General features: G+C 46.1%; 3 protein-coding genes across 8 annotated transcripts in view; 2 read left to right on the top strand and 1 right to left on the bottom strand.

Moving 5' to 3' along the window:
• Positions 1-561: 561 nt before the first annotated feature.
• On the bottom strand, positions 562-8,317 carry LOC110478952 (torsin-1A-interacting protein 2). Of its 4 annotated transcripts, none has more exons than XM_021545892.3 (6): positions 8,151-8,317; positions 7,217-7,416; positions 5,273-5,632; positions 4,828-5,142; positions 4,376-4,474; positions 562-3,510 (listed from the first exon to the last, which is right to left on the bottom strand). In XM_021545892.3, the coding sequence occupies exons 2-6, from the start codon at positions 7,248-7,250 to the stop codon at positions 2,750-2,752; spliced, it is 1,569 nt and encodes a 522-aa protein (XP_021401567.3). In that variant the 5' UTR covers positions 7,251-7,416; positions 8,151-8,317; the 3' UTR covers positions 562-2,749. The 4 variants fall into 4 exon arrangements, with proteins under 4 accessions (XP_021401567.3, XP_021401566.3, XP_085442834.1 ...); XM_021545891.3 differs by having other exon boundaries at positions 4,310-4,474; XM_085586708.1 differs by having other exon boundaries at positions 5,273-7,025.
• Positions 8,318-11,121: 2,804 nt separating this feature from the next.
• Positions 11,122-22,727, top strand: LOC110478991 (torsin-1A-interacting protein 1). 2 transcript variants are annotated; one of them, XM_021545994.3, is made up of 6 exons: positions 11,122-11,525; positions 11,721-11,789; positions 14,623-14,724; positions 16,031-16,090; positions 18,603-18,662; positions 19,693-22,727. In XM_021545994.3, the coding sequence occupies exons 1-6, from the start codon at positions 11,153-11,155 to the stop codon at positions 20,487-20,489; spliced, it is 1,461 nt and encodes a 486-aa protein (XP_021401669.3). In that variant the 5' UTR covers positions 11,122-11,152; the 3' UTR covers positions 20,490-22,727. The 2 variants fall into 2 exon arrangements, with proteins under 2 accessions (XP_021401669.3, XP_085442845.1); XM_085586719.1 differs by lacking the exons at positions 14,623-14,724; positions 16,031-16,090.
• A 1,755-nt stretch (positions 22,728-24,482) lies between these two features.
• Positions 24,483-26,134, top strand: part of CEP350 (centrosomal protein 350) — a 70,980-nt gene continuing 69,328 nt past the window's right edge. Inside the window, exon 1 of one of the 2 annotated variants that reach the window (XM_085586710.1) lies at positions 24,483-24,723. The gene's annotated coding sequence lies outside the window, so the exon portion shown is untranslated. The remainder of the gene's footprint in view (positions 24,724-26,134) is intronic. The other variant, XM_085586715.1, reaches the window with a different exon arrangement.

A 26,134-nucleotide genomic window follows, 5' to 3' on the forward strand; every position in this document is an offset into this window, starting at 1 on the left:
CTGGCAATCAATCACATGGATGCCCATGTGAAGGCAGGTGCCATTGTTATGGCTATTGTTGTCAGGGGACTGAAGAAAATCCTCTGGTAAATCTTTTCTTTTCCAGACCTCTTTCTGTTTAGGCTAGAGCTGGGCAAAATAATTCATCACAAAAGTAAAAGTTTGAGTGTGCTGAGGTGGTGGAATATCAAGTGGAACCAATCTGTTGAAATAAGAAATATTTGCTTTTTGTATTTCTGAAACATTTCAGTTGTCAGTGGATTTCAGTTTCATTTGTTATCATTAAGTATTATGCAAACTCCAGTGTCCTTCAGCCTGGGTTGAATCCAGCAGCTCATTGGGGGTTTGTTTTTAATTTTGTCTCAGTTGAAAAAGCTGCAAATATTTGCCCCAAACAACTGAGGAAAATGTTGTTTTGAGTTTTTCCAGGAAAAGCAAATAATCACTTTGTTTGCACAGCTACAGCCCTGACCTCAATAAAACTTTGCCTAATAGGATGATCTCTTTGGCTTAATGAAATTAGCTGAAAAAAAAAGAATGGAATACAGTCAGACTCCAGTCTCACTTTGCTGGCTTCTTTCACAATCTCACCTTTTATTTTTAAATAGAAGTCCTGTTGCAGCAGCAAGCAGATATTTGTCTTTAAAAGGCTACAAAAATATCTCTGTATTGGAAGAACTCAGGTGGGTGACACTTCAGCAATGGGGAGTTGCCTTTGCATACCTGGGCTATGCCTTGCAAACACAGTGTGTAAAACAGAGAGAGAGAATATTAAAATACAGATTTCCAACAAAATACTGGCATAGCATGATTAATGCTCTGCTGGTTCTTACATCAACATCCTGCAGAGCAGGACACAGTGTTTTCTCTCACCAAAGTAGTGTACAGCAATAGAAAAGAGGGGGAGGAGGAAGCCACCTGTGTCTTCTATCAGACCATGCCCTGAGCTCCAGCAGGTAGTTCTCACGCTTAGCCCAGGGTTTACCACAGTTAAAACCCCTGTGGTCTTGTCTTCACATCCCCAACCAACCAAAAATCTGTTCTTTGGCCAGAGCATGAACAAATAACCCTCCCTCTTCCTTCATTTTTTCCCCTCCTCAAAGTTAAGGGCCACTAATCCCTTGGGACATGTCAAGGCACACGGCAGGGGGAAGGAAGAGACAGGCTGTGGTTTTTAGGGTGCAGGGCTGCCCCTCCCCGAGCCCTTGGTGGGGCAGGTCAGCAAGGCACTGTTGGCAGGAGACCCATCCAACACCAGGGTCCAGCTGCTGTAAGGAACACCCTGATGTGCAGCTGCTAAAAACACCGTGGTGCTGTGGATTTGTTCTTGCTTGGACACAGAGCCTGGCTCTGCTACAGCTGCTCCTTCTGCACAGGCACCTGGGGCTGGTCCCTGGGGCTGCCTCTTGGGTTATAATAAATGCTGTAACCTGCACCTGCCCCTCCAGGTGTTCCTGAGTTGGCTGCTCTGCCCCACAGCACCTGCAAAAACAGTGTGTGGGGAAACCACAGTGTTTCTAGAAGTTGGATTTCTCTTCCTAGGATGCAGAAGAGAAGGCACGGAAAGAAATTAAACCTGCTTTGTCAAGGATTTTTAGTGTTAATGGCTGAGATTTTGTCTTTACCAGCTAACCCAGCTCTGCTTCTACTTGCTTTGGCAGATGCCAGAGCTCCATCTGCCTGGAAGGGAGGCAAATGTATCCTTGGAGGGCAAGGACCTGGTGTGCTACCCTACATGGTTTGAAATATCAGTGTTAACATCTACATTCATCAATAGAAGTCACCTGGAGAGAGGCTGACAGACAGGCTGCCAGCCCTGCACACAGACCAGAGATCCAGGTGAAGAACAATCTGTTGTGTGAGACCAAAGCATCAGCCAGAGGGGAGAGTCACAGCCTTTGTGTGGCAAAGGGACCGAGTGGACTTGTTTTAGAGAGAGGAAGCATTAAATTACATTGTATTATTCATTTTTTAACCTGTGTAATCCCTTGATGCTTCACACTATTACAGTGACAACAACTGTTTCATTGCTCTGGCTCTGGAGCTTGTTCTCTGGCACTTGGGATCCCCTCATGGGATCCTTGCCATTAGGGTAGTGTTCAAGTGCTGACAACATGACATTTCTGGTAATTGATGTTCAGGAGGGCTATGAGTTGCAAGTTTGTTTGAGGATCTGGGCTTTTCCTGGTGTCAATCAGGCTGTGCAAGTGGGACACTACTGGGGCTGACAGGTCACACCCTTGACTGGCAAACTGCTTTTCTTTTTCAAGCATGCCTTCAAAATGGTGGGCTTTGAATAATTTGACCTTTCTGTGTTCCAGCAGCTCCCTGGACAAAATATATTGTGAGACTGATGAACACAACTTTAGCAAGCTGAGGGGCAGGGAGAGATGAAAGAGCTGTTGAATCCCAGCATCCTTCTGCCATACTAGTTGTGAACATTATTAGTCTATTCCTTGATAGAAATGCTACCTGCCAGGTCCCGTTTTCCCTCCTGCCTCCCCACACATTGATGTTCTCCTGTGGAACTCTAAAACACCCCCTGTGCCCATCTGCCAGAAGGAAACGTGTATCACTTCCAGGACTCAGCTTCCAAAATGTCCTAGATCAACATGCACCTGTCAAACTCTTCCCAGGAACCTACAAGAGTCAAATTGAAGAGAAGTAACACCAGTTGTGCCTCTGCCTGTACCAGAGCCAGCCAGGACCATCTTTCCAACCCTCCTCGGGGCTCTGGCCATTTTTGTCCCTAGGGTTTGGCATAGCAGCCGCCCTCCTCGATGGTCTGCACCGGGTGGATGGGTAGGACCAGGTGGGAGATGCGGCTCCACAGCCCGCTCAGCTTGTCAGAGTCCATGCGGTCGTAGGAGCTGGGGGTGCTGGTGCTGGTAAACTTGGCCCAGAGGAAGTCATGGACCTTCTCCTCCACCTGCTGGAGGCTGATGTGCCTCTCCAGCACGTCCTCCTCCAGCAGCACCGTCAGCAGCAGGGCCACGTCCTTGAAGGCGGCGCTCTCGTGGTCGCAGTATTTGTAGAAGATGAGGGTGGCCCCCGCGGGCAGCAGCTCGAAGCGGTGAACCACCGCGGCTCGGCCCCCGGCCTGGAAGGCCGAGCTCAGCTCCGAGTCCACCTCCAGCTTGGCCTGGTCGCTGTGGAGCCTGGCCTTGTCCCTGCCCTCGATCTGCACCGTGCCGCCGTGCAGGGCGGCCGAGTAGGAGTCGGCCAGGCGGGCGCTGAGGCAGCGCAGGGTCCGCTCGCCGCGGCGGGCGGCCGTGAGGATGATGATGGCCGGCTGCGTGGGCTGGGACGCGTTCAGGTGCTTCCGCAGGAACTTGCGCCCGCGGAGCCACAGGTCGGGGCTCTGGCCCGGGAACCTGTGCTGCAGCTGCTCGAACTGGGACAGGAATGCCTCCACCGTGGGGTTCTTGCGGGGCTGCTGCGAGCTGGAGCTCGGGCTGCCGAAGCAGAAGATGCACAAGCCCAGCACTATGAGGCCCACGATGAAAAGCCCTGTACAGCAGGGGAGACGAGACGGGGAACAGGAGTCAGTCCCAAGTGACCTGCAGTGACATGCTGGAAAGTACCTACAATGGCTGTTTCTCCCCTCTCAGAGCTTCCCCCCTGCACTAGGAAAGTGGAGCAAGTTGGCCTGGAAAGGTGAAGGGGCTGCTGGCTCTGTTGTGAGAGTCTCACTCCAATGTGCCAGGTGAGGGGGCTGCAGCTCCAGGGATGAGGGCAAGGTTACAGCATTGTGCAAACCCTCCTGAGAAAACTGCAGCTGACCACAAGCTTTCTTCTCTTTCCCCCTCCTCTGTTTTCTTTAGGGTTTATGACTGTTCAGAGCACCACATATGGAAGTGTCTGACCCAGGTAAAATCCTGCTTTCACTGCCCTCCTCCATGCTATGAGTGAACAAAGGCCATCAGTCTTCTGTTCAGAAAACAGAAGGCAGCAAGGTCCAGACACGATGGCTTGTTCCCTCTCCATGGCAAAGCAGAGTCTCCTTCTAACAGGAGAAATGTGTTGGTGCAGATCAGCATCACTGTTCCTGCTTAGAGCCCCATGACAGAGCAGAGCTGGGGAGTGGGAGCCTCAGCACAGCAGCCCCCCAGACCTCCCAGGACATCCCAGGGCACTCACAGCATGATGACCACAATATGCCAGCTTTTGAGGCTGAAGAGCTGGAGGGGAAGCTGCCACTATAGGCTCAAACTGAGCCTGTATTTAAGGGGATGTTTTTTCTCTCAAACCCTCAGAAGAGGCTGTGAAAGGTCTCGAGAGAGAAGAGTAATTAAATGTGCTTCATTACTTGCTCCTGGAGGATCAGTGCCTTCTGGTCGATGAGTAACATGCAAGGGAAGCTTCTTTTCCTCACCTTTCCACAGGAGGGACTTTTTGGCCTTCTCCTGCTCTGTGTTTTGGGTAGTGATGTTCTGCAGGGAAGACAGAGTCTCTGGGTTTGGGGCTGTGTCCCCTGCAACAGGAGAAAAGAAATGAGCCACTCACTGCCGAGGGAACAGGTAAATGGAGCTGTAGTAAGCAAAGCAGGAGCTCCCAGCTGAGGGAATACTGCTTTGGGTTAATACTGCCCTGAGTCTTGGGCTGGGCAAGGAGAAAGACAACGCAGAGTGCAGTGTGGCTTCATGCCTTTCAAAGCACAACAGGAGCCAAAGGTGAGAGAAGGAGAGAAGCCAATTAATTTCTTATACCTTCTTTGCTGCTTGACTCCAGGAAAAGTGACAATGGCTAAGAGACATCTCACCCAACTATTGCTCTAATGCCTGTGGGAAATGTAGGAAGTGGAAAAGCAGCAGTGCACCAGCTCACCTTTTGGTCTTTTCCTTAATGTGCCTTGGGACTCGCTCTCCTGTGCTTCTTGCTCTCTGAGTGCCTCTGGCTCCCAGTCTGGGAGAGTAGCACTGCTGCTCTTCTCTGCCAAGTGGCCCCTGGGGACATCTTCCACACCAGTCACATCCAAATGTGTCATTTCATTGTCAGAGCTCTGCACCTTGCTTGTTGATGAAGCATCTTCCTCTGCTTTGCAGAGGCTTTCACACTGCCCAGTTGTCTCCTTGTGCTCCCGTGTTTCCTGGTGGACAGGGCTGTCTCCTTTGCTTTCCACATTCTCATGGCCCAGCCCAGCTGTACGGAATAAAATTCACAGACCTACACTTCATCTCTTAGCCCAAGAACCAAAAACTCTTTCTCCTGCTCTGCCTCCTCTAAGCCAAGGCCCAAATTATCTGACCCAAGGGTGGGGAGAGACACTCACCTTCATCCAAGTCCTCTTTTCCCAGAGGTCTTTCTGAGACACCTTCTCTTGTCTTGTCAGATTCTTCTGGCAATACTTCAGTTTCCTGGGCAGCTTTTTCCTCTGGTGTGGGACCAGCTGAACCCAGGATTGTTGTCTCTCCACCATCAGCAGCTGATTCACACGCTGAAGAGCTCTCCTCTGGTTTGCAGGATGTCTCCAGGCACTTGCCTGTCACTTGGTGCCCAAGTGCTTCTTGCATGGCCTCTTGGTGCACAGGTGTTTCCTGGGTGGCCTCTTGGTGCCCAGGCATTTCCTGGGTGGCCTCTTGGTGCCCAGGACACTCTGCTGTGCTCCCCACCTCACCCTGGGCTGGTCCAGCTGTTGGAATAAGCCCAGTGAGCCACACAAAAATACCAAGTGCTTTACCACCACCTACTCAACTCCCAGTTCTGGCACTGCAGAAGCATTTACCCCCAGTGAGATGGGAGAGAGCGGAGTGACCAAGGTGAGAAAACTCTTGGGTTGAGATCCAGACAGCTGAGTGAAGGGAAGGAGGGAATCAGGATGCAAAGCAATCACTCGCCACCTGCTACAAGCAGACTGATGCCAGGCCAGTCATCCAGCAATGGCTACCTTGGAAGCCACCTCCTTCTCCCTTTCTTCCCTTGCCCCAGTTTTTGTTGCTGAGCATGATTTTATATTGTATTCAACAACCCTTTTCCCACCTTGGGTCCCTGCCCAATCTTCTTCCCACCCCAGGGTATTTGCTGGGCAAGGGCAGAAAGCCTTGATTCTGTGCCAGCGCTGGTCAGCAACAGCCATAACCCTGCACTGTTTTCAACATTTTTTTTCTCTAAACCACAGACCTTACAGCTGCCATGCTAAAGCTAACTCAATCCCAGCTTATGTCCTAGGTGGGATGGGCAGGCAATTCCTTCCTTCAGTAGCAAAATATGTTACCACATCTTCCACAGATAGTGGGATTTCAGAGATAGTGATGGATTTGAAGAATTCCTAAGGCTGTTGTTAAGTACAGCTATGCCAATGCACCTCAAGCATCTGTCTGAATGTGATAGCTCTGCTCATGCTCTCTGTTTCTGTGCTGGAGCTGCTCTCCCAAAGAGCTATGGCAACATTTAATTAGAAACAAACACTGGAGTATAATTCAATAGAGAGATTCTGCAACTGAACAGCGTTTGTGACATATTCTGACTCTCACAGAACCAAAGTGCAGCTCAAATTTCAGGCACTATTTGTGAAAAATTGCTTATGAATGATCAAGCACTACATAAATGATTACGCTATAATTAGAATAAACACTGATAAAAAGGGTGAGGAACTCCCTTCTAATTTGAAAACAGAAACAAGGCTGCACTTATCACTTGTCAGAACGTGATTTTTACATTCTTTGTTGCTGATTATTACAGTGACACTTCTGACTGTCTAGGACAGACCTGAGGTGGTGATGGCATCACTTTATCACTGACATATTCATAGGTACTAGTCATAACAAGGCTCCTACAGAATGTAAGTACAGGGTAGAAACTGAAACATGAGGAACTTGGAGATATCCTGCTGTTCAAGCTGGGCACAAACTATTCCCTGCCCTGCCTCTTCTAGAGTTTTTCCAACCACAGGTGGTGGAAAAATGGCTTATTATTTAAGCATCTGCAGATGGGAAGCACCAGGATGTAGGGAAGAAAGGTCTTCCAGTCTGGATCTCTCTCTTCAGCATTCCTTGTGCTGCCATCTTGGGACACAGCATCTAAACCTGTTGCAGATCAGAAATGAAAACTAAAAGTAACTTTAAAAAATGATGGCAACTTGCTTTCCCTGGCCTGGAAAAGATGGGATTCTTTTACCGATTTTTTTTTAATTCTGCCCAGGTTTCTCATGTCACTGCTGAAAACTGGCAGCAAAGGGATTTTCCTAGCAGATGGAGTAAGCAAAGGATTCACTTACCTCCAAGCAGATCCGCACCTGGGTTCTCTTCCATTTTCGTTTCCCCTGGAGCTCTGGCTTCCTCACTGTTTGGTTTCACTTTCTCCGACGTTCACACGGAGCTGTATCTCCCCGCTGCTCCAGAGGCTGACCAAGTCCTGCCCCCGTCACAGCCACCATCCCGTCCCGGTCCGGCCAATCCCAACTACACGCCCACCAACCTGAGAAGCAGAAACACGGGAGCCGCGATTCAGGGCGGAGGAGGCTCCTCCTCCGTGATTCCCAAGGTGAAAACGGGCGGGTGTCGCCCCTAACCACGACCCTTCAGCCCGTGGGCTGCCAGCTGCTTTGCTTCCCGTGCGCGCAGGGGTTCAGGCAGAGCGGCAAAGCGCATTATCTTGGGACGTGCCAGCGGGGTGAGGCAGCGCTGTCTCATCCCTCAGCTTTGCTCCCGGACGCCAGGCCGGAGTCTGGGGCTGGGCGGGCTGCCTTTGGGCACACGGTAGCTTGCAGCCAGGCCGACACGGAGCAATGGTGCCCTGCTCCTCCTGTGCTCCCCCCGCCTGCCTGCAGCGTGTCGGAGCCGGCAGGAGCGCCCCGCGGGCTCAGCAGCGCCGGGCCGCGGGCTGCGAGCCCGGAGCCGCAGCCTGGCCCCGCACCCTCCAGCCACCACCCCCCGGCCAAAGCACTCGGGGCACAGACCGAGCTGGGCTCACTGAGGCGGATGGAAAACTCCCAGGAAACTTTCCCCGCGGGAGAGCGGTCCGTGCGGTTTTTTCCTGTACGTGTCTGCAGCCCAGCCTCCGAAAGCAGCAGCTTTGCGGCACAGGGGTCTCCAAGACACGGTCTGGGGCTGCCCCGCCGCCCCGCGCTCGTCCCTCCCCTCCCTGCTCCCGACGCTGACGCTCCAGCAGGAGAAGGAAGTCGGCAGAACAAAGTGGAGCCGGACGCTTACCCAGGCAGGCAGGTTCGGAGCCGGTCAGGGCGGCGATCAGAAGCAAAGAGGTGGCAAGAGGAGGCCAGCGCTGGCCTTTCCCCTTGCCCTCCGTCCCAGAGGCCCTTCGGTGGCAGGACACCAGCGCACACCCCGAATCCTCCGCTGGAAACGTGACGGTGAACTCTGCCCTTCCCTGGCTGCCTGCTGGGAGCTGTAGTTTTCCTTCCCGCAATCATTCCCGGGAGCCTTCCGGAAACAATAACTTCCTTTTTTTTTTTTTTTTTGGCCGTGTTTCCGCGACTCTGTGTTTGTGCGCTTTTTTCCAGGCGCTCTGCATGACTGGTGGGTTCCTGCATTCAGTATCGGTGTTGCGGATTGAAGCGAGGAAACGATAGTGAAAGGAGGGAACTGCTTTGGGAGATGATTTGGGAAAATTGCTACAAGAAAAGTTAACCCAAACACTTCGGCAGCAAAGCGTAGACTCTGGAAATGTCACGTTGCCAGTGCAGGGAGAATGGGGAGGATGGGAAATGGAGGGTCTCCAGCATCAGGCTGCGGAAAGGAATGCAGAGCCCACCCCGTGTTCCCTGAAGTGGGGAGAGAATGCAAAGCAGGGAAAGATCTGAGAGTGTGTCAGCCCTTGGCCTCATTTAGGCAGTGCTTTTCCCAAAAATATCTTCTAACGTGCTACCTGCACAGTGGCATGTATAGGCATGGGTGTGTTCCAACCTATTGCCCCTGCCCAGGACACCTTTCATGGAAAGGAGCAGATGGAGCACTCCAAGGGAAAAGCAGCAGCACAAGGAGCAGCAGAACAGAGACAGCAATGCCCCTGGAACTCAGCTTCCTGCTTTTTCACCAGCATGCCCAGAGGAACCCAGGCTGAGACAAAGCACAGGGAAAGTCAGCTGAAGCAGTGCTGGAAAGGCACTGAGTGGCTGGGACTCCTCAGTCTGGGGAGCAGAGGGCTGAAAGGGGGGATGGGTCTAATATGTTTGGTTTGTTTCAATTTTACTAAATAAAGCCCCCCTACATTGCTGGAGGCACTTTTAAAACAGGTAAGAGGTTGGGTTCGAAAGGGAAGAAAAAAGTACTTTTTTATGCTGTATGGAGGAACACTTACTGGCCCAGGGAGCACAGAGGCAGTGTCAGAGGGCTCAATAAAATGTGTGTGCCATGTTACCCGGGGGTGTCAGCATGTGCACAGGCATCACTACTGACACTGCTTATGTCAGGAAGGTGATGAGAAGGCGAGGTGTGCTGGCCACTACATAACTACACCTCATTTCTGACAGTGGCTTCCTCTGTCACCCAAAGAGCCTGGGAGGGGACAGTGGCCGTGGCAGACTCAGCACATTCCCTTGTCACGATCAACCTCTCACCAGACACAGCAGAGGCTGTAAAACCAGGAGAATGGAAAAGCAGGAAGGAAAAACTCGGCATGGCTGATTCACAGGGGCCAAGGTCACCTTGAGGGCCCTGCTCCTAGCTGCCATCAGCCTCACACCATGACTTGATCTCCCTCAGTAAGGAACAGCCAAGGAACAGCAGAGAGGAGCTGCAGGTGGCAAGGGCTTCACGAAAATCCAAGTCTTTTCTATCCCTGTGTCTCTAAAACCATCCAGTCCCTTCAACAGAGTGTTTGGGGCTGAGGGGCCACCATTTCTGTGGAAGCACAGGTGGCAAGTGTGTGACAAAATCAGGGGGTCATTTCAGCCTCTCCAGGTTGAGAACCTGGTTCCCAAAAAGTCATTTGGCAGGAAAATTAACTGTCTGGCCTAGGGCATGAAGTCATCACAAAACAGTTACAAAAAAGGATGTTGCCATTGTTATGGTGATTTTCTTTTCCTGATGTGGTATTTGTTACATCCTCTTTAATTTTTGCTTTAGAACACAATGCTCAATGTGTGTGTTTTGCTTTTAGGACTGAAAAGAATGACAATATTTACTGCTGGTACAGTAGGAAGTATCTCACAAATTATCTCACAAATACGCACTAGCTTTTGGGTGAAACTGCAACATTTATGATGTGTTAGTAAAGAACTTAGGGTATTTTCTATTTTGAAATCTTTGTACAGAGAAGACAGGCACAGGAGTGGAGGCTGAATGAGCTTTCCTCACCCAGCCTTCCGGCTGGATTGTATGGGAGTGCCAGACTCTCCTCAGTGACAGGACAAGGAGCAGTGGCCATAAACTAAAACACAAGAAGTTCCACCTCAACGTGAGGAAGAATTTCTTTACATTGAGGGTGGCAGAGCACTGGAAAAGGCTGCCCAGGGAGGGCGTGGGGTCTCCCTCTCTGGAGATATTCCAAACCCACCTGGACATGTTCCTGTCACCTGCTCCAGGTGACCCTGCCTTGGCAGGACTGGATGATGTTCAGACATCCCCTCCAATCAGAATAATTCTGTGAATTTGTAAAAGGGTCTCTATTTGCTTAGCAACTCATTTCCAAGCTGGTCTTGAGCTGCTAGGGAGGGAGTCTAGAGACCCTGTAGTCCTGTCAAATTGCATCTCCAAAATCTCCAGCCATAGGAATTCTACCACATGCCTGGGCAAAAATGCTTTATCAAGAATACAATCAAATGCATTTAAAAATCCCTATTTACCAGTAATGCATCTGAACAAACAGCTAAGTGAAATGCCTAGTGAGATATTCCAGATCGAATTAACCAAAAGATTCCCACACTAAGGAACAAAGTAGTGAAGCGTTATCAGTGCCAGAGGACCTCACATCCCTGGAAGTACCTCGCTGTTTCCCCTCTCTGCTTTCAGCTATTTGTGCTTATTTCACAGGCTTTTCTGGCCTCGTTGCGCTACGACCGGCTCGCACGTGGCAAATACCCCGGCGCGGAGCGGCGGCGCCGGGCCGGGGCCGCCCTCGGGGGCCGCCCCCGCCGGTCCCGCATTTTTTTCACTGGGGGGCAGCAGCGGCGGGGCGGGCGTTCGGCGGGCCGCTCCCGCCGGGCCGGGCCGATCCCGAGCCGCGGCACCGGGGCCGGTGCGGCCGCGCCGGGGCCATGGCGGAGCGGCCGCCATACCACGTGACGCCGCGGCGGCCGCTCCGCGCGCGGGCGGAAGCGGCGGGCGCGGGTCCCGCCCCGCGGGAAGTGAGGCCCGCGGAGCCGCCCCCGCCGCCGCGGGAAGGCGGCAGCTGCAGGCCCGGGCAGGCGGCGGTGGGCGGACGGGGAAGAGGACGGGGCAGAGGACGAGGTCGGGGAAGGCGGCGCGGCGCGGCAGCGGGCGGCATGGTGGGCAGCGGCGACGACGAGGCGGCCCCGCCGGACGGCCCCGGGTTGAAGCGGCGGCGGAAGAGCCCGCGGCTGTCGGCGGCGCGGCCGGACGAGCCCGGGGACGAGGTGGACAGCGCGGCCCAGCCCGGCGCGCCGCACGGTAAGCGGCGCGGGCGGGCGCAGCGGCGCGCGGTGGATCATGTGGTTGAGGGCGCGGCGGGGCGGGCGGGCGCCGTGCGGGGCTGCCGGGGCGGGAGCGCGGGCTCCCGGCGAGCCCAGGGCTCCCGGTAGGCTGTCAGGCTGGTGGGCTGGAGCTGAGGTGCCGCCTGTGCCCCTCACCCGTTTCTCGTTTCAGGGGACGAGCATCCCTTCGGGACCCCAGACTCCCTGACGCGACCCCCTATAAGAGCGTACCGATCGCCAGGTAGGCTCCAGCTCCCCGAGCTCCCGGAGGGGCTGGCGTGCCCCACGCCCAGGGAAATGTGGTTTTTTTGGGTTCGAGCTCCTTGGCAGGTGTCACCGGGGCACATAGGCGTGGAAATGCCGCTGTGGCTCTTGTCCCCTACATCAGGGATGGAGGAGAAACGATCTCTAAAGGATGGGTGCGTGCAGAGCCCGCTGAAACCTCAGGCGGCTGGTTTTTGGTGGTTGTTTTTTCGTCCTGCATCGCTTGGAACAGTGTTTTACCCCAGCATTCAACTTTTACTAACACTGCTTTATTTTGAAAGGCAGGGTTTAAACAGGGTTTACTGAGCTGAAGGAATCAATCCCTCACTGGCTGTGCTCCTTACGGGAGCAGCACTGCTTATGAGGAAGTGCATAGCTGGGATTTTTCTTCCTTTGAAACACCAAGGATGCTCCTGGACACTGGGCTGGACAAGCTGCTGTGTTAGGGCTGGGTGGCACCTACTTGTTACTTTAGTTGATTTTCATCAGCTGTGTCTTTCTCAAAACTATAGCAACATGCTAACTCAGTGTAACATAGTCACATGGCTTTAGCTTGCCATTCCACCAGGAAATTGTGAGTAAATTGTACTTCCTTCCTCTTTACTCTGTTTTGGAGTGTGGCAGTGCTCAGGGATGTGTTGGGTTAGCCTGGGACTGTTCTCCATTCCCATCTGTGTTTTTGTCACCAGGAATTGTCTGCCTGTATTCTGCTCCAGAAGCAGAATTTTCAGGAGGCATGGAAGAAGAAAAATCTTATCTTGAGGAAGGTTATGAGTATTTCTTTAGGCAGGTACTGAGGTTTGTCTGGGAAAAAATCTCCTGCTCCCACATAGTGGCTCACAGGGTATAATAGGCTCAGTGTTTTAAACGTGGCTGTGCTGTTCCAGGAGGTCCAGCTGAGGGTTGGATTTTTAATTAGATGGCTCTAAAAATGAGGCTCCTCTCCCTCCCACCCTCCCCAGCTCTTAGCAGCTGCATTGGATTATAGGCACAACAGGTGTAAAAGTATGATAACAGACTCCAGTTGTTTATATAGAAGCAGAGGATTGGTTTCCCCCCCATCTATAGATATGCAGTATTGTGCTTTTCCTGCAGAGTTTAGGGGATGGTGAGGCAGGGGAATAAGCAGGCTGGGTTGTTGGGGGAGCATAATTGTCCTGCTCCTGAGAACAGAATGGAAGCAAAACCACACCTTAAGAAACTGGTTCCTGGCTTCTACTAAGAGGTTTTAAATACAGGTTAGGCATCTTGCTTGGGGAGCTGGAAAGCTTTAAGAGCTTTAAGAAGAGCTTGCAGAGTTTTAAGAGCCTAAAAACCCTTGCCCTGAATCAGGGCAGATTCTAAATCAGTGAGCTGAAGATACATGCTAGCAATCTTCATGGAAGTTGTCTTACATTGACTTTTCTTTAGTACAGCTTCTAAGAAGTCTCTGTAACACAAATAATAGTGATTGATGCCAAGAAGGGAAGAGGAATTAAGAGTAGGGACTGCCTGAGTACCCCTATGTATATTCATAGATCTTTTTGGTCTTCTGGTCACAATTACTAGGGAGATTGTCCTTGTAAAACTTTGGTACCTAGTGAGATACTACAGATGTGTAGTTTGATGTTCCTGAAAATAAATTAATTTGTTGAGTATCTTTGTTCCGAGCTTTGTGGGCCCCATTAAGTTGGTGCAAATACTTAACTGTTACAGCTTTTTCCCTTTTTTTGTGGTTTGGATGGGTCTGGTGGTTTTGTTTTTCTCCTAAGTATGTTTGACATACACTGAAGTGCTGAAACTGCCAGAGCACATTAGAGAAAGGCTGTTTTCTTTGTTGAAGTAAAATTACTAAACACTAGGTGGCAAGCTGTGCATTGCCCTTGGCATGTGGTACAAGAGCTACAGAAACACATTGAACGCCAGCAGAACCCTGGGCTGTTTAAAGAGTAAAAGGGCCCAGAGTGAATGCTAGAAAAAAATTACATATTGTATTCTTCCCTTTGTTTGCTCTGCTGATGCTTGATAGCTGTGCCAAGATCTCTGTACCCAGCTGTAAACAGCATTTTATTCTATCCTTGACCTTTTTCTTGTCAGCCCCTTGATTCTGGGATTGAACTTTAGCCTCTCCTGCATTTGGTTTCCCAGCCCTGACCTTTGCTCTGTGACCTCTGATATCCTACAGGGTTTACTCTTTATAGTTAGTGCCATTAACTAAGCTGGGTTTCATAGCTGAATGACTCTGTACTTTGGCAAATAGCTGAAAGATGTTGGTTTAGATTCTTCCCAGCTACCTGAGGGGTGAAATTAGGTTGCTGTTATAGATTAGGAGAGAATGAGACCTAACTAAAGGATGGCTTGGACTCCATTAAAAGGGAACTTATTTTCTGTATTTGCTTCTGTCTCTTTTCCCCTCTGCCCAATGCTGCATAAGACAGCACAATTATTGTTTGTAAGTTGAGTGCCCAAAGCTGTGGGAAAAACTCTCTATATTCCCATAGCGTTTACACTGAATCCCTTTAGTGTAAGGAATTTCTTGGCTCCTAATATTCAATGTTTTTAAGCCAAGACTTCCTAAAAATTATTTTTTTTAAAGAAGCATGTGGTGGTGTAGACAGCTGTATTTCTAGTGAACTCAAATTTACTATGAGCATCTCAAGTCCTAGTTGCTTTTTGTTGCATTTTAAGAGAGTAACTTTTGGGAGTTGACAACTTGGAAAATCGCTGATTTAGGTCATGGATGTTCTGAAACTACAACTTGGTCCTTCTGATTTACGATGTTGCCAATCCTCTTCTTATTCTTTTTTTTTTTTTTTTTTCCCTCCTGGCAGGTGGTACTACAGTTTACTTTGAAGAGAATCCAGTAAAGGAAAATGCAAAGGCTTATGACAGTAACAAAACTGAGAAACCACACATTTCTGCACCATTAAAAGGTAGCAGCTTTTATCAGTACTTTTTCCATGGTGTAACAAATTATTGCTTAAATGTATTAAAATTACAATCATTCAGTTCTTTTAGAAAAGGTAGAGTTTTTGAGTTGAAATCTGAATGGATGAAAAAGAGTTTATTTAAAAAAAATGGTTTAAGTGTGTACTCCTGCCTGAGCCAAAGTAAAACTGGTTATATAATATGATGATAATTTGCTTGGGTGAAAAACCTTAAAGCTCAAGAAAAGGCAGATTTCAACTTCGATAAATACCCAAATGTGTGGTTTTTGAAAAGCAAAACAAAAAGAAGAGTAATATCATACCTGCTTCAAAAAACTTAGGAGAGTGGACCTTTAATTGCACTAGGCAAAGAAAACGAAAACTGTTCTTTTCCTGAAGAGGTGAGCTATCTTTGACTTTAGCATGGGCAATGACTACACCAAGTAATTTCAAGGTGAGGGAGCACTTTGCTCATTGCTCAGAGATTTTTCTCCATGTGCATTGCAGAAGCAATGGGGAGATACAGTGAGGGAAAAAATAGGATAATTTTTAGCCACAGAAAGAAATTATGTGTCTTTTTAAAAGAAGACATAAGAATGATTTGCCATATTGGCAAGAGCCTTGGTGTGAAGGGACATATTAAGCCCTTTCTGATAGATAACAGTAACTTTCTCCATCTCAGAGGGGTCCAAGAGGCTGTGCCTATGCTGCAGGCTTGGTTTAGCAGGTCAGCATATCCTCCTGCCCTAATAAGCTGTGAGGGTTTCACAGAAAGAGCTAGAAGCATGTATGGCTGGTCTGTCCTATTCTGACTTCTGATGTGGTAACTACAAATAATGCTTTTTCTCTTCAAGCTAGGTCTCACAAGCTCTCAGAAATAAGCATTATACCCTTGATAGCTCAGCTACCTCAGGTGGTATAAAAGAAGCAGGATGGCTCCTGTGACAGCATTGGAAACAAAAAGTTTTAATAGAAGGCAAAATAAAAAAGCTCTTTACAGAGAAAAACCAAGCCAGGGCAAGAGGTTATTGCTTCTGCTAAAACACTTCACAAAAGGGCATTTACTTCTTTTCTTCTCTTCTTTTTTCTAGTGAATTGGTTAGGTGGGACTTTTTGGCTTCTGTTCAATTGGCTATCCTTAAGTTTGAGGTGAAGTCCCCAAGGTCCTATAAGGTGTCTTTTAACCAAATTGAGAAGAGAAACTTCTGGGCTTTTTTCCTTTCTAAGGGGACAAAGGGTAATTTGTTCACTCCATCAATAGGGGGCACATTCCTACAGTAACCGAGTTCTTCCATTTGTGCTTTGCTTTCAGAAATAAAGGCTGACTTCCTTGAGAAAAATCAAGAGTGCTACTCAACTTCTTTACCACAGAGTAAGTTAAACAAGAGAACCTAGTCTTTCCCAGTCATCAGATGAAAAGGACAGAGTTATTTTCCTTTCCTTTGCTTCTGGTTTTTCCTGTACCCTGGGACACTGTCTGGGAAGATGGGCATGTGCTCAGGAGGCAGATTGAAATAGAAACTGGAGAAGGCAGCATATTCCAGTCAGAGCCTTTCTGTGAGGTTATTCAGCTTGCTGACCACAGAAAATGCTCCACTTTCTCTTTTATTTTTCTTTTGGTGTTGACTCATGGGACAGTAAGTGCAGAGCATGGAGTAGAGGCATTGTGGAGTAAGCTGAGGAAAGGAACAAAACCTTCACCTTTTGGTGGCAGTGAATGTTAGTTTGTACACAAACCTTCCCTTTTATCCTTTCCCTGAGAAGTGGTGGCTTGCTGTGATTGAATTAGTTGTTCTATACTCCTGAAAAGGAGCAGCATTTTTCTTTGCTGGCAAAATCCAGTCTGCTCATCTAATGACTAGCTCCCAGTGTTTCAGACTTTTGGGGGCTGTTTTGGTTTTTTGTTTGTTTTTTTGGAGGGGGGGGTTGTGGTTTTTTTTAGTGTGTTTTTGTTTTGGTTTGGTTTGTGGGTTTTTTTCCTATTGGAAGAATACTTGAAAGAAAATGTTCTGAATTCTTAGTAAAATCTGGGTCCTTGTTTCTGTGCTCAACAGGTATAGATACAGATAATTGAAGTTTTATAAATCAGATTTCAGTCTGAAGAACCTGCAGGGGTTGCTTGGGTTTTTTGTTTTCTTGTTTGTTTGTTTTTTAAACATGGTGCATTCAGGAAGAGAAGCTCATCTTGTGGTAGCTGCACATCTGTGAAATTCCTTTGAAAAACGAATTGGTGCAGAGAGTTCTATCTTGTCTGGTACTTTTACTTTTCTGTGCTGCTCCAGGTGCTGCAGGAGTGGTTAGTTGTGTGCAGGGTGAAGAACTTGGTAGATCACTTAAAACTTTGAAATCTTTAAGGTGTCTGCAGAAGTTAGACTTTTTGAATTAAGCAAGAGAGAATTTACTGGGCCTTTGTACAAATTGTGTTGTAAATAATGCATAATTCTTAGGCAGAGTAAGATCTGGTTTTAGACTGTTTATTGAATTATATTTTCCTTTATTGTGTGAGTTACAGCTGTCACCCAAATATGAAACCTGCTCTGTGCAAACAGAGCTGTGATGTATTACAGAATCAGAGTGATTTTGAGCTGTTAACTTTTAGAAGATTGAGATAAGCTTAGCCAGTGACAAGCTCCATGGCTGTGCCCTTTTGGGGTAGGGGGTTGAAATTACAGAATAGAGCAGTTCATTAAGCCAGTTAAGCCCCAGCTTAAACCAGAGCTGCTTTTAGCACCTTCTGCAATTACATTCATACAGAAACAAGGTTATGGAGTTTATTTCAGTGTCTTTAAATAACTACTGCAGGGTATGTTTGTTCAATTTATTCTCAATAGTGCCATTGACAGTGTCCTGATTTGGTTATATATTAAAGAGCCTTCAGCTCTGGACCAGTTGCTGTTCAACAAGGAGACATAAATTCTCCTGTCTTTTTAATTAACTGGCTGAATGTAGAAAACATGCTGACCAAAAATTGCACAGTACATATTGTGTTCTCTTGGGAAAGTTGTTCATAACACTTTATGGATAATGCCTCTTGTACTTTGCTGTCTGAGTCTATTTAAATAGACCAAAAGTGTATTTTGAAGTTGAAACCTTGCATTTTGCTTTAAAAGCATAATTCATCCCAAGAAACTGACTGCTGATGAAGCAGATCTCCAACCCAAGCTACATGGAGAGGGAAAAGAAGACTGTGCATTTAACATATTGCTTTGTTTTTTCTATTTAGGTCTTGCATTATGTTGTTTATCTAGTGTGTCCATTAATTAAGTTTCCATTTTTACACCTCTCAAATTCTTGAGCAAAATCAGGAAGCTTAATTGGGACATGGGATCCTTGTGCAGAAAATAACAGCTTGTTAAATCTCTTCCATTTTATCATCTTGTACTTGAGTTTTATTTGCATAATTCTTCAAGAGTTGAAAATCTTTGGGGGTGATTTGTGGTAGGCTGGGGACTTGTGCTTTCTAGGCAAGATTGTCTGGATGGCTTTTGGCAAAGAGTAGAGATTGAGATTTGCTCTGACAGTTGAGTGAGACTTTCAGGCTGGTAATAGTGGTGAAGGTGTCATTTTCCTTGTTCAAGATGATTCTGTTGAACATGATGGGGAGAATGATGCAGAAAGAAATTGAAAACCCTGAACTTGACCCAGCCCCACCTGGGATGAGGTGACAGCCTCACCTTTGCTCTGACCTAACAAGGCTGTGTTTGCTTCAGCAGGGTGCTTTGTTACCCTTCCTGTCAGCTTTGTGGAATTTTGCATGTAAAAACATAACTAAGAACAGCTTTTCCTTGAAAATAATGCAGTTTGGTGATTTCAACTCCCTGCTGAAAGATTGATCATAATTGTCTTAGTGTTCTTCTCATGTTTCCTTCTTAATCTCTTAACAGGCAGAAGTAAATCTCGGTATCAGTCCAGTACAGAGAAGCAGCCACAGCCTTTGGTCAAAAGTAAGACTTCTGCTTTCACTTCTGTTTCGTGTTTGTGCAACATTTAACCATTTTTATGCCTTTCTAAGTATTTCAGTTCCTGGGAGTTGGTGTTAAGCTGAGGGTCCTGATTGCTTGCTGGGACATGTCATCAGCATGAAGGAAGGAAGGGTGTTGTATAATGGATAACATTTTCACCTGAATTTGAGGTCTCTTATCTGTAATGTTTACAAGTTTAAAACTGAGGCAGGGCTAGTGGTGGTGTTATTTAACCATTGTTGTGTTGCTGTCCTGATAAAAGTTAGGGTGTAAAGAGGTAACAAAAGGAATGCAGTTCTTCCTGTTTCCACAAACATTGGTGTATTTTGTCACTCATTTTACTGGGAACAGAATTCTTTTCCTTGCAGAGCCTTTTGCTCACAGTGCATGAAATAAGTGTTAATTTAACTGTTCAAATATGAAACCAAATCAAAGTAGCTGATATTTTGTACACTTTGATTTGTGTACTTTGTGAAGCTCACTGATCCAAAGGCCACAACGCTCTCTGATAGTGTTGGCCACCAGTGTTAGAGATGCAAAAATTGCTGCAGGAACTATTTTTATCTTAAGGGAATAGGAAAGAGAAATAACACAGAAACCATTCTGGTGTAGCCAGGCTTTCTATAGGATCTTTTCTCCTGGCAGTAAATGTAGGAGAAGCTTTGACCTTTTTCAGAGCAGTTTTAAGCTCTTAGATTTAATAAAATTGAATGGAATATTGATGAACTTTAAGACTTTTTCAGAGGAAGGTATGATTTAGTCTTAGTCAATCTGGGAACATGTAAAAATGTTGGGTTTTTTAATGTTGTCACTTCACAAAGTGGCTTGAGTTCAAAACTGTGTTTTCTGATTTGTTTTTTTTTTTAACTAGATCATCTTTTCTATGCTTTTCAACTACTGTACCAGTATTGAGAATGAGATGATTTCACTGTTTCCTCTTATTTTCCCTTCACTTGTTGACTTCTGATGCCTTTTAAAACATTGTTTTCTTGTTTGCTCCATCTCTCTATAGATGATGGTGAATCACATAATGGATTTCACAAGATCTGGACTTTGTTACTGGTTGTTCTGTTAATTTGTGTCCCGTTGCTTTATGTCCTGTGGAGTGGAATTCAAGGTGGAACCTCCTCAAGGAGAGATGCTGAAATTCTGCGAGAGTTTCGAGCCCGGATGGAGAAACTAAAAAATACTTACCAAAGCCAGGACCCCAAACTGTGGAGAAAAGCCCGTGTGTCCCTTGAGAAACGTCTTAACTCTTCCCACGTGCATCTGGAGCCTGCTATCCTGCTGCTCACAGCTGGCCAGGAAGCTGAGAAGGCCCTGAGGTGCCTGAGCAACGAGATTGCCAATGCTTTTGCCTCCTCCCAGAATGCCACCACAATCAGCATCGACGGGGTGGGCAAGGCTGTGCTGGACAGTGATGCTGTCAAGCAGGAGGTGGACACAGAGCTCAGCTCTGGCTTCAGTGAAGGCAAGAAGGTGGCAGTGGTGCATCGATTTGAGTCGCTGCCTGCAGGCTCCACCTTAATCTTTTACAAGTATTGTGACCATGAAAACGCAGCGTTTAAGGACGTGGCCCTTCTGCTGACAGTTCTCCTGGATGAGCAGTCACTGAGAAAGAGCCTCACCTTTCAAGAAGTGGAGGAGAAAGTCCGGGATTTCCTCTGGACAAAGTTCACCAATTCAGATGTTCCTAGTTCTTACAACAGCATGGACACAGATAAGCTGAGTGGACTGTGGAGCCGGATATCTCATCTTGTGTTGCCTGTTTGGCCTGAAAAGGGCCTCCCTCTAGAGGGATGCACATAAAAGTTGCTGGTGAGCACTTGGGAAAGGAGGAAGACACAAAATGTGTGTTGCAAGGGAGAACAGGGAAGAACTTAAGTGTGGCTGCTGAGCTCAGGCAGCAGCAAACCAGTCCTTTCTGTGCAGAGACTTTCCACAAACTGGCAGGGTTGTTTCTGCCAAAGTAACTGGGACTTCTCTAAGTAAACTACAATGTGTAAGCAAGGGACTTGTTGGTAAATTGTATTCAGTGATTCATTCATCCTTGTTATCCTGGAGCTGAACATTTCTGTGCCTCAGTTCAGAGTCACTCGTCTGCCTCTGAACCTGTGTTGAAGCACTGTTGGCCTTGCTGTGAAGATCCTTCTCTGGTGGTGCATAAAGCTGGTATCACTTTTGACAAGGTAACAGAATGTAAAACCATCACCTTCATCTCTCAGAATGACTGACTTTACTTCTAACATAAGAAATCAACTGAAAATGATGGTAAAGTGATGTGAGTCTAAGCACAAGCTTCTTCCTGATCCATTGGATCACAACATAGATGTCAGCTATCTCTGGCTACTTGTAGAAGTAGCATAATTGCTTGAAAAATCCGTGGTCTGTAGAGAGCCTTTTAGCAAGTAGTTCTTCTTCAAATGAGCCTGTCCCAAACAGTTCTGGAGAAAGAGGAAAGGTGAGGTACAAAGGTTGCTTAAAGTCAGTAATATTAATGTCAGTTAAATAATTCCTCAGTACCTCTTTGCCTGGCTGCTTGCAGGGGTTCTCTACTCTTCTTCAAAGTTTTTCAAGTTGTAAACTTTGGATGGAAATGATAAAATGTCATCCCCTTGTACACACTATCTCCTTTCCAAACAAAACTTTAGGAAGATATAGGTTATTTCTCCTTTTACTAAGATCATTATTTTTGCATTGAGAGAATCTATTTATTTGTGGTACTTGATATCCTAAAAAAAATAACTTCTTGTATCTGTGTACAGCTGGCTGCTTGCTGTATAAATTTCTAGCAAAGAACAGATTTGCAGAGCATGCTTTTAAAATGTTTTTTAGTCTCTCATGTCAAGAGTTCTTCACAAGTACCTGTTTCTCTTGTTAAATACTTTGGGTAAAAAAATAAAGAGAATAGCAGCACTTCCATTTCATTGCTGTTGCTTCATGCTCTGAGCTATTGGTCTGTGTCCATTTGGTTTTATTGAGTGTGAAGGAATGTGTGAAGATGCTCTCAAATTAAATAGGATATTTTCTTGTAGCAGCTGAGAAATTAGGCCCATCTTTCATTCACAAGCCCTTTGAACTGTCCTGTTGCAAAAAAAAAAAAAAAAAATTCATTTTCAACCAAGAAAATCTGTTGAGGAGCTGGAGCTTTTGGCTTCTTTCTGCTAGGCAGGGTTGGGGGTGTTAAGTGGAATTGACCAAAATCACCTGAAGCATACAAAAGAGCAGAGTTTGGGAGACACAGAGCTGTGGTCACTTAAGCCAGAGGTGGATTTGTTTAACTATTGAGATCCAGCAATGGATAATGCTTCCTATTTTAATGGGCAGAAATAAAAACAGTAAGAAGACATGGAAGTGCTGTTGTTCTGGATGTTTAACAGCTCAGGAAGGAAAAGATGGCATTTACATTTTGAACATTTCACTGGACAAATATTTTTTATTAAAAAAAAAAAACAACTGTGACTTATTTTCAAATTTGTCCTCATAGCATATTTGTATATTATGTAAACTATTTTAGTAATGATTAAAAATAAACTTACTTGTTTGTTTTATAAAGCCGTTTGAAGACTTGCCCACTGAATTTTAAATGGTCAGACTTTTTTTTTTCCCTTGTTTAAATTTCACCTTCGACCAACTACAGATGCCTAAAATACAACCTTTTGCAAAATTCAGAACTTTTAAGAAACTTGAGTGGGGTGGTAGATACTGGGATGCAGATGCATGTATTTCATAATATCAGGGCTTTTGTCTGACAGGGAATGTTCCAGGAAATGGCTGTGAATTGTCTTTTACTTGGTGTTCTTGTACTAATTCCCCAGTTCTGATTTCAGCTGGAACTAATGATAAGATATGGTTCACTTGTTTCATTAGCCCAATACAAGAGTCAGCAGCTGACAAAAGGGATGACTTCATCCTTGTTCCACTCCTGGCTGCATGTTCTGTACTTTTGGTGTACAAACCAGTGCATTGTGAACTGACTGGAAGAACAGTTTTACTGAAAAGTAACTTTAAAAAATTATCAGAACGGGCCATCACAAAAAATAAAAAGACAAAGTTGCTATATGAAGACAGGCGGTTGCATGCATATACAAATAAAACATATTTAATACAGGTTGTTTTCTGTTTCTAAAACTTCTCTGCCTTGTAGGTATTAAAGAGCTGTATTCCTGGTTCAGGAGAAAATAGGAAGGTGTCTGGAAACTAAAGACTTAATGTTGTGCTAGCCAAAGGAAAATCTTTTTTTGTTGTTGTGAACTGTAGGGAAAGCTACAAAGGTATATTTCCAAATATGTTGTGCTGCTTAGTCTAAAAAGAATTGAAAACAAGATTATATAGTCAGTTGCCCCTTCCATAGGAGGGGGAAAGGCTCGGAATTAGAGGACTCTTCCTGCTTTGAAGCAGCAGGTCCCTTTGTAGCTGTTTGTGGCTTTGTCCTTAAAAGGCTCTCATTAAATATCCACAGGTACTTAATGCAGATCTCATTAAGCAACTCCTACTCAGCCAGAGGTGAAGAGTAATGTCTGTCTGTGTTCCTCACAGGCAGCTGATTACTATCCTCCTTGTATAATTAGTTCATTGCCTGGGGCAAAAGGAGCCATTTGATGTTTTCCAAACTGCAAAATAGTTTGGCTCCTTCTAGAGAAATCTCACTTGTGAAGTTGAAGTGTCCCTGACTGTCAGCAGATCAGGAAATTAGTTTGTGACAGAAAAAAATGTGGTTTTACAGAGCAAAGACAGCCAATCTGGCCTTGAGACCAAGAAGGGGATTTTCCTTCTTCTGTGGCCTTTGGCAAAAAAACTTTTGAGTAGAACACGATCTTTTGAAGGAAGGATGAATCAGCTATGCACCAGGCTGCAAACAAGATTTCCAGCACTCTGCAAATTGGGCTGGAAATGGTCAAAGTGCTCCTTGGGTTGTGAGCAGACCGAGCTGCAGGTGGGAGGGGGAGTGTGACCCTTCTCCTGCTGTCACTTGTGGGCACCTGCAGGATGGAAATACCTTACTGCCTTCAGAGGTGGCTGTTGTGAAAGGGACCCAGAACAAAGCACTGCCCAGCTGGTGTTACCTTGTCTCTCACACCCTGCTCTGAGTCATGCTGTGCTGAGTGTTGGAGCATGCTAAGCAGGTTTGGAGAGAGGAATTAATATTTTCGCCCTTTTTTTCACATCAACAAAATCATACCCTTTCTGCAAATTAAATTAAAAAGTAAATTGTGGCTTTCATATCCTTGTTTTTGAAAATTATTTTGAATGCAAAGTCTAGCTTAAACTGAATACAAAAGGTAAGGTGAGAGCTCTGTGTTAAGGCAGGCATAAAATTATTTGCTGTACAGGACACAGCTATATGCACCATCTGCAATGCAATTGCCAGCATGTTGTATTTAGGGAAAAGAAAACTAGTTTTGGAGGGGTGTAATGAAACATAAACAACTTGCCAGATTTTGTGTTAGGACCCTGTGGTACAGTTGGAAAACTGTGGGAAGAAATCTGAAGCTATGCCTTTATTTCATAAGAGAATAATTCTTCATGCATTATTTCTGCTATCAGATGGTCTGCAAAGTCGTAGGAGTACAGAGAAGGGAGGGGGGATGTCCTGTAGTCCTCACAGCTGTCTTGTGTCCTGTTTTATTGTCAGCTCCTGACAGTTGGATTTATAATTGTATGCCTGGAAAATCTCATTCCATGTCCAACAGGTGGAAGCACCCTTCCCCAAATTCCTCCCTGCCTCTTGGGAGCCACGTCAATCAGGGAAAGGGGGGAGTCTGGGGGCTCTTGGCTGCAGGAGCCAGCTGCCCCTTTCTAATTTTAGAAGGGGTGTGCAAGAGCAGTGTGGAGTGGAAAACTTTCCAAACCTCTTTCTTAAAGCTGCAATAAGCGAGTGAGTGAAAGATGAGAATGTGGCTCTTTGCTCTTCACTTGCTGAGCGCCTCCGTGCAGCGCCGGGGCAGCGCTCGCTGCTGTTCCCTGCCTTGCTTTGCCTTGTAGGGAGCTCGTCCAGCTGCAGTTCCACTCCTCCCGTCCTCCCACCTGGGGCTGTGTGCAGGTAAAAGCTTCCTTTATTTCTGAATTTCACAAGGCGACTGTGTTTTCCACGACAATGTCTTTCTCTTCTCAATGTCGGATGTTTGCCCATCAGAGCTTTCCACTTCGCTGCAAGGGAATCTTTGAAAGTGAAAAAGATTCACTTTCAAACCAGTTAGGTTCCACTGGCAGGTACGGAGAGCAAATAGGAGCAAAACTGGAATACAAACACTGCTTTCTAATTCCATTTAAACCAAATGATTTCCATGTTTCAGAAAATCCTAATGTGATGCCTAGTTTGCCTGGAGATGAGAAGGAGGAGCGTGAAACTAGACTAACTACTTCCAAGCAGAAAAGAGAAACTATGTTTAAAAGCATAATTAAAGAGGCAGTACATTACGAAAGTGCTGAATAATTTAAATAGGCTGCCAGTCCAGCAATATTAAGCAGTAAATTTAAGCAAACACTATGTGATGATGGGGAATGTAATAATTTCATTTGCCCTAGTCTGCAATCTCATACATTGCAGTAATATTGTTTTCATTGACTGAAATTGCCATTATTATTCTTATTACTTTCAGTCTCCTGCATTTGGGAGCAGCAAGTTTGCTCTTTGAGGACTCAGGAGGGAATTAGGCACTATTTGCCACTCTTTCCCACTGGACCAGTGCTTGTCCTTCCATGTTCGGGCATTTTTTTCTTCTCATCTGACAAAACAAAATAATTTCCAGAGGTTTAACCACTGACATCTTGAGTTTACCTCTTCTTTGAAAGGACATATGCTTATGCAGGAAAATGTACTCTGTAATTAGTTTGTATATGTAAAATACCCAAATTAAGGCTAAATTAGTATCCTGTAATTGTGATGTGATTAAATTCTGCATTGCCTCAACTTCATAGCTGTAATCTCTCAGTATTTAGGGTGTTTTCCTATGATGTTCCCATACTGGAATAACTTACATGCAAAATGATGACCATTTACTAGAGGAGGGGCTATGTACAAATAGGTTAATCCTTTCTAGTGAAGTAAAAAACCCAAATAGCTGTGATAGTTACCATGATCCTTTAGTGTTTGGGGTAGATAACTCTCCACCCCCATGCTCCCCCAAGAAATTTGGCACCAAACAATCACACTAATGACTGAAAACCAGACTGGGGAAGTTGCAGACAGGCCCTGAAGGGAACATTCCCAAAATAACTGTATAAAGAAACTCTTTTTTCCTATCCTAATAACTTTCCTTCTTCAGTGGAAATAATTTTGCTATAGCTGGATAATATCTTAGATCTATTTTTGAAGCGTGGGTGGTTTTAATGCATCTTCAGGGTGGAAGCTATGCATTAGAAGTCATGTATGCTAACAAATTCTTCCATGTCTATAATGAGTGATAAAAGTGAAATTAAGCCCGTGGAACTCAGTCATGTCTCTGAAGTTC

This window comes from Lonchura striata, chromosome 8, assembly GCF_050655825.1.
Source record: "Lonchura striata isolate lonStrDom1 chromosome 8, ASM5065582v1, whole genome shotgun sequence".
In the NCBI taxonomy this organism is placed as follows: domain Eukaryota; kingdom Metazoa; phylum Chordata; class Aves; order Passeriformes; family Estrildidae; genus Lonchura; species Lonchura striata.

Excerpts from the sequence above, each read along its gene's own strand:
- LOC110478952 (XM_021545891.3), bottom strand. The coding sequence starts at position 7,250 with ATGGAAGAGAACCCAGGTGCGGATCTGCTTGGAG. Across the intron at positions 5,633-7,216 it reads AGGTGCGGATCTGCTTGGAG|CTGGACCAGCCCAGGGTGAG; the intron begins GTAAGTGAATCC and ends TTATTCCAACAG. Across the intron at positions 5,143-5,272 it reads AAAAGAGGACTTGGATGAAG|CTGGGCTGGGCCATGAGAAT; the intron begins GTGAGTGTCTCT and ends TATTCCGTACAG.
- LOC110478991 (XM_021545994.3), top strand. The coding sequence starts at position 11,153 with ATGGCGGAGCGGCCGCCATACCACGTGACGCCGCGGCGGCCGCTCCGC. Across the intron at positions 11,526-11,720 it reads CCAGCCCGGCGCGCCGCACG|GGGACGAGCATCCCTTCGGG; the intron begins GTAAGCGGCGCG and ends TTCTCGTTTCAG. Across the intron at positions 14,725-16,030 it reads CATTTCTGCACCATTAAAAG|AAATAAAGGCTGACTTCCTT; the intron begins GTAGCAGCTTTT and ends CTTTGCTTTCAG.